Here is a 6,938-nt window from a genome sequence, read left to right as displayed (position 1 = left end):
GGTGCCAGACGGGCTGGTTGAGTATTTCAGAAATTGCTGATCTACTGGGATTTTCACTCACAACCATCTCTAGGGTTTACAGAGAATGGTCCGAAAAAGGAAAAATATCCAGTGAGCGGCATTTGTGTGGATGAAAATGTCTTGTTGATGTCAGAGGTCAGAGGAGGATGGGCAGACTGGTTCGAGATGATAGAAAGACAACAGTAACTCAAATATCCACTCGTTACAACCAGGTTATGCAGAATACCATCTATGAACGCACAACACGACCAACCTTGAAGCAGATGGGCTACAGCAGCAGAATATCTCACGGGTGCCACTACTGTCAGCTAAGAACAGGAAACTGAGGCTAAAATTCGCAAAGGCTCACCAAAATTGGACAATTGAAGACTGGAAAAATCTTGCTTGGTCTGATGAGTCTCGATTTCAGTTGCAAAGTTCAGATGGTACGGTCAGAATTTGGCAAAAAAACAACAACATGAAAGCATGGATCCATCCTGCCGTTCACCATCAACCAACCGTTCAAGGTCACTTAAACCCCCTTTCTTCCCCATTCTGATGCCCGGTTTGAACTTCAGCACGTCTACATGCTTAAATTAGCTGATTAGCTATTTGTTTTTGCAAGCAATTGAACAGGTTTACTAAATAAAGTGGCTGTGTGTGTATATTTGCAGTTTTAATTAAACCTGAAACATTTTGCATTGTGTTAAATATCACACATACACTAAATGTTTTTATATTTAATTATATAATATTATACAAATGAGGTACTTACTTTAAGAGAGATATAAGCTGTAGATTAATTGCTGTAGATCATTACCTCTTCCTGAAAGGAGAAAAACATTAGAAAGCTATTAAAGCATGGTATGGTTGCAAATGCAAAATTTAACAAAGAATCCAGAATTGTTATGGATAATGCAGGAAAAATAAGAGATATTTGCCATTTGTAGTCTTCTACTTACTTCACGAAGCGGTGCCGACATTTTCTGGGTAGCCCTATAAGCCAGAATGTAAAAAAAAACATTTGTGAAGATAATTTGTTGCATCACCTGGCACATATCACAATATTAAGGCAAACTGGAGGACTACTCACGACTGAAGTAGTACATTGTTGAAATTAGAGCCAGAGCCAGGGCCGAAATAACTCCAACTAAAGGCCAAAGAACATGGGAGCCGCAGCTAACTGTATCAAACAAACAAGATATACAGTATGGTTTTATTTAAATGTATTATAGCTCCCTGTGGACAGTCAGGTGATATAAACAATCATTGATGGTTATTTATTTCGGTGCAACCTGTTATTATGTCAACTGTACAAAACAACCTCTTGTATTGCAAGTACATTGTTGCAACCTGGTACAATGCACATGATTTATAGCGGGATACATTTATTCACAGATGAAAATGCTTATACATTACAGGACAGATACAAATTCAAATGTGTAAGCAGCAAAGCATCATATATATTATGCCTTAAACATGTACAAACAAATGCGCTTTTTCCTTAATTTTGAAAATCTTTGATAACTTACCCTGTAAAGAATTCTTAGAGCAGCGACAGACATGGTTGAGTGGGGGTTTGGCTTTTGTCACAGGAGGTAATGTTGGGGGGGTCACTGTAAGACAAAGAACAAAACCATAAAGACAAAAGTAAACTAAACAGCATCAAAATAAAAAAAATTAAGAATCGTTTACGGACAGATTATGGGAGAACACTGCAATTTGTGATTTGCCTCTATTTTACCCATCTCCATCATAAAGAATTATCCTGACGAGGATCTAAATAAAAAATGTTTAACAAATACATGATTTAAAGTTCTATTTATTTGACCCTACATTTAACTATTATTGAGGACATGGACATCCAGCACCAGCTTATAAAAAAGAAGTGCTCGACCGCAGAATCCAAAGGATTATAATAAAGGAAACCATATAATAATTTCTAACATACAGTATATGCATCTCTCAACAAATGCAACAACACAATACACTGTTACAGAGGTTTAGTGTCTTCTAACTGCAATTTTGTTAGACCGCTGACTGGCATGTACGCCAGACAAAGAATAAGAAACTCGATAGCAAATATGTTTGTCAAAAATAACTAATAAAGGATCAGAAGTGATATGATAGTCACATTTAACTATTAATGCTGATTTCATTTGCAATTTAAATGTAAAAATGACTTGAGTTCCTGTGAATTGTGTATTGACTAAAACTTGGGATTCTGCACTGACACGATATGTAGCACCATATAATTATTTGAATTTGTTGTATATGACACTTTAATAAATTCCGACGTCATAATGCATCACATTTAGATGCAGAGGTTTGGTTCTGATCTGCATTTAGCTCCTTATATCTTTTACTCCATACTGACACTTGAATTCAGACAGAAGGGCCAATACTATCATCCAACTGATATCCAACACTTGATATTTAACTGAAGCGTTCGAGATTTCAGCATACGAACCTCCTGGTCGAAGAAGAGTCCCAGGCTTCCACATTTCTTTGCCTTTCTTTTCCTTAAGAACACAAGAATACATTCCTGTGTCCTCTTCTGTCACATTGATGATGCGTAGCGTAAAGGACACGCTGCTCTTGCTACTTGTTTGGAACCGTGTTTCTGACACATTATCCCCATAGCTACAACGGTCAGCAATGTTGCAATTGCATAGATACTCTACTTTGTCGTTGGGCATACTGCGGAACCAGGAAACAGAGTTACAGGAGATGTTAACACAGGCACATTCAATTGCCGCTGTACTGAGGATCTTAGGATAGAGCACGTTGATGGTTTCTTGTTGCAGGATCTGGCTCGAACCTAGGAGTGGAAATACAGGGACGTAGTGAGATTTCAACAGATACGCTTGTAGTACAATAAACGTCAACTGCAGTCCAGTTGGGGACATTTGAATCATACACGGTTAACACTGTGGAGCGCAAAAACGCTATGGGCCGAACACCAACATTCAAAAGGGTTATTCAGTCTTTTGACATGTCTGGCCAACACTTCCATCACTTGGTGTTTAAATTGGTTTTCAGGAAAAGCCTTGAGCAACAGTTCTGTATTTCACAAAAAAAAATAAGTCAAATCACTGTGTGTACAGCAAAAGTGTTGCAACAATGGAAATGAAGCCGAACTACGAATACATCTTTTGAAATGATTTTGTCATTGTGTAGGTGAAATTTCGAAATTGCTATATGGGGGAGACTGAGTTGTATGCGTTGTTTAAAGGATGCCTGTATTGGAATAGCTTTTTCATCTTATTTTAGAATCAGTTCCCATGTCTATATAGTGTTTTTGAGTCAGGTATGTGGGCATATACCTGTTGCATCACTAGTCTTATGAAATATATAAAGATAAGCGGAAATTTAAAGGCTGGAGGTGTGTGAAAGGGACTTGATCATTACATTCATCGAAATGCAACAAATAATGAATTGAATAAGCTGTGCTTTACAGTACACAGTTAATTTTAATTAATTGATAGAGCTATACAACTTAAAAATAAATGAGAAAAAGATTATTGACATTGATATAACTATTTATACTGTTAATGCAATTACATCAATGTAACGTCTACAATCGGGATTAAAGATAGTGATAATAAATGATGAGGGTAACAATACACAACCTGTTTGTGCCCTGTGATAGGTCTAATACCAGTATTATTGCACAAGTTTAAAATATATTGTATTTTAACCTGTTGAAACTGTCCATTTCATCGGTTGGATTTTCAAAAGCTACTTTCACCTTTTAACACACACACTAGTATGAGTTGATGAATTTAGACATAATGTAAGTCAAACGTTAGACAAGCTTTAATTTAAGATGACAGCAGCACATCTCTCGCAACAGGACCATGACTGAGTTATGATGTCGAGAATATTGGAGGCCAACAACAACATTAAAATTACAAAAGGGAGAAACTCAGTTAGGTCTTACCTGATGTCCACAGGGATACTGTCAACAGTGTCCATGTCAGGGACAGCTGGATCATTTTGTCTCGTTGCCTGTTTGTTCACGCTTGTCTTTTAGTTGTAGCTGAGGGACGTTGCTGATACTTTCTTTTCCTGTTATCTGTCAGAAATGATGGGAGGTCTGAGCTGACAGAGCCCTGATTCGACAAGGTAACACCCCAATGAGACACACACACACAGGGCCTATCAGAGTGGGCTATACACCAGCCTAGGGATTTAAACATTTGATGTGCTCAATGCTTCCTGTCCTGTTCGTTGTTGTGTTGGCACACACACACTGTTGACAAAAGTGAATAAGACATACATTTAACTGGCAAAAAGGGTCCCACATAAAGCATACACAGAATGTATACCATCAGATTCTGACACTCAACCGAGTCGAAGAGTATAAACCCAAGTGTTTAGTGTTTTCACGACAGACATGTGGAACGTTAAGGAGAAAGGCAGTTCAACACAGATGACATACATACAATGATCATGACAAACAGCTGAAAACGAGCTGATATGATACGATACCACATATCAAGCAATAAAAAAACTTGCAGATATTCACACAGCAGAAGTTTGCAGTGCTGTGGTATCTTCCCAGGTGCATGACCTAGAGCTCAGCTGAGTCCTACATACAGAGCTTCATGTCTTAGTGCAGAGTGCGGAAAGGGAATAACAATGCACTAAACATCAGGTATTAATTGGAAATTAAGGATCAGTGACACAAACCCTAATGAAAGTTATTGTTAAATATAGTGTACATGAAGTTAAACGGGGTATAAAGTGTATCAAGACAGTGCGAAAACACTAAAACAAATCACTGTAAGGTTTGTGCATTAGAAACTGTTAGAAAGCAATTACACAAAACAAAGCGCATAAATTCTGAAAATTACAATGCTTGAAAAGATGACGGCAAAGGTTTCCATTTAGAAAAAAATTTAACCTTGGAATGGGTTAGTAGCTAAAACCACCAGTAATTTTCAGAATTTAATAATTTAAGTATTAATCGTATAAAGTCTATAAAATAGTGAAACAATGGCCATTTCAATTCCATTCTATTTTTTTTTCAGATATCCGTCCAATACACAACTACATTTATGATGATAGAAAATACATTTCCAAAGCCGGAACCTATGGATGTTTGGCATTTAAAATCAATGAATGAATGTTGTCAAATCAATTTTCAAAAAACAATCGGTTAATCGCTTAATCAACTAGTCTTTCAACTATTATTTCCTTAAATTTAAAATATATAGTTTTGGTTTGTTGGTAGGTCTTAGTAGTATTGCCATCTATAAGCAAAAGTGACTTAGAAGGTACACAACATTTTATTGTGTTAAAGGGATGGTTCAGTATTTTGTTGTATGCGGTACTTATGCATAGTTAGTGTGATACCTTATGGAGATGGCGGTTAACACAGTCACTCTTAGGAGTTTAGGGGAGAGACACTGTAGCACAAGTCAGCCTTTTGCTGTTACAGACAGGGCCGGAAGTAAAACCTTTTTTCCACCACATATAAATGCCTACATGAAACCTAAATATCCACAGCATTATTTTGCCACGAGACATGTTAATTTTTGTTTTCTTGTGTCGCTTGAATAATCTGCAGCGGTTCTGAGTCGAGCAGATGATTGGTGGAGTAATACAAAAATAAACGGCTATCTGGCGGAGAAATATGTGGAGAAACCCCGTTTTTCGGCAGACCCCCCTGCAACAGTACAAGGCTGACTTCTGCTACAGCAACGTCTACCCCAAACTCCTTATGCACTGATCCCCATCTACATAAGGTAACACAATGTGCTAAAGTCCCACATACAACCCCACTTTAAAAATACTGAACTATTCCTTCAAAAAGGGGCACAAAAAACTACTTGCAGTCAATAAGTAACTTAAATCCCAATTTTACTTTAGGCGACATATGAGGTAATATGTCCCGTTGATTGCCATTTATATTTTATTCTTGGGCAGCCACTCAAACGAAGACTGACTGTTCAAATGTCTGATTAAACCAAAACTCAGAAGAGTGCTTAAATCATCCGAGTGGTGTCTTTGGATTGTTGTGTGTTTACGTAAAAGGTTAGGGCGCAGAAGGGTCTGGCGGGGGTCTTAAAAGTGAGAGGATGTGGGAACCATATAGCATCTACGGGGGTCGAAGACACAAGCGAGGCTGGGAACGATACCACATGATTCTTTGAAAACAGGAGATTTCAGGGGGCTTCAGAGCAGCTCTTGTACCCATTGCAGAGCTATAAAGCCTTTGTTGGTCTCTCTGCTCCGACGCTTTAAGTCAAAAGCTGCCTGCTGAGAAGTGTGTCTCTCATTTCTCAGACACCCAAGTCTTTTCAGCAATTACTATTCTGTTCTCTGGTTCCAGCAAGCCATTTACTATGCATTATTCTGCTCTCAGGATTCTAATGCAATCTGATACACAACAATGAACCACAAAACATAAAAGTTAGTCCATGATGTGCATTATAAAAATCTTAAAAAATAGGGTAATGTCAAATTATAGGACTTTATTTTGAGTCTATTTTATCTCTGGGCCTGTTTGAGCATGTGTTTGCAGGTGTTTATCGCCCCTGCATCAACTGCAGTTCATAAATATAAGACCACTACGTTCATACTCATCTGGTCTAAACAAAGCCAAACTCGGTCAAAAATGATAAAGTTGCCCAAGCTAGACATTTGCCTTACCATTTCTGATATTTTGTAACATGGTCCAGAAAACCACAAGGTTAATATAAATAGAAAACAGATCTCAAATGATCAAGGGGTATGCTGGTCTACTTTAGACTCTTAACGACCGATTTGAAACAACTATGTTGTTTTGAGTGGATCCTTATAAGTCAAAATGTAAAGTTGGAAATTTACATTGCAACTTCAACCACTTCATTTTGACTCTTACCCTAAACTGCATTTCTTCAATTCATAACAGACCGTCTGAACATGTATTTTGAGGTTTGTAAAGAGCT

General features: G+C 37.6%; 1 protein-coding gene across 1 annotated transcript; it reads right to left on the bottom strand.

The window, feature by feature from the left end:
* Positions 1-816: 816 nt before the first annotated feature.
* Positions 817-4,073, bottom strand: cd8b (cd8 beta; the record flags this gene model as incomplete). Its single annotated transcript, XM_080026612.1, has 6 exons — positions 3,944-4,073; positions 2,471-2,821; positions 1,533-1,616; positions 1,094-1,183; positions 963-996; positions 817-826 (listed from the first exon to the last, which is right to left on the bottom strand). The coding sequence occupies exons 1-6, from the start codon at positions 3,996-3,998 to the stop codon at positions 817-819; spliced, it is 624 nt and encodes a 207-aa protein (XP_079882738.1). The 5' UTR covers positions 3,999-4,073.
* Positions 4,074-6,938: the final 2,865 nt, after the last annotated feature.

This window comes from Ammodytes marinus (genome assembly GCF_949987685.1).
Source record: "Ammodytes marinus genome assembly, chromosome: 4".
NCBI classification, from domain to species: Eukaryota; Metazoa; Chordata; class Actinopteri; order Uranoscopiformes; family Ammodytidae; genus Ammodytes; species Ammodytes marinus.
The sequence above is the reverse complement of the archived record's forward strand: the minus strand, read 5'-3'. Positions and strand labels throughout refer to the sequence as shown.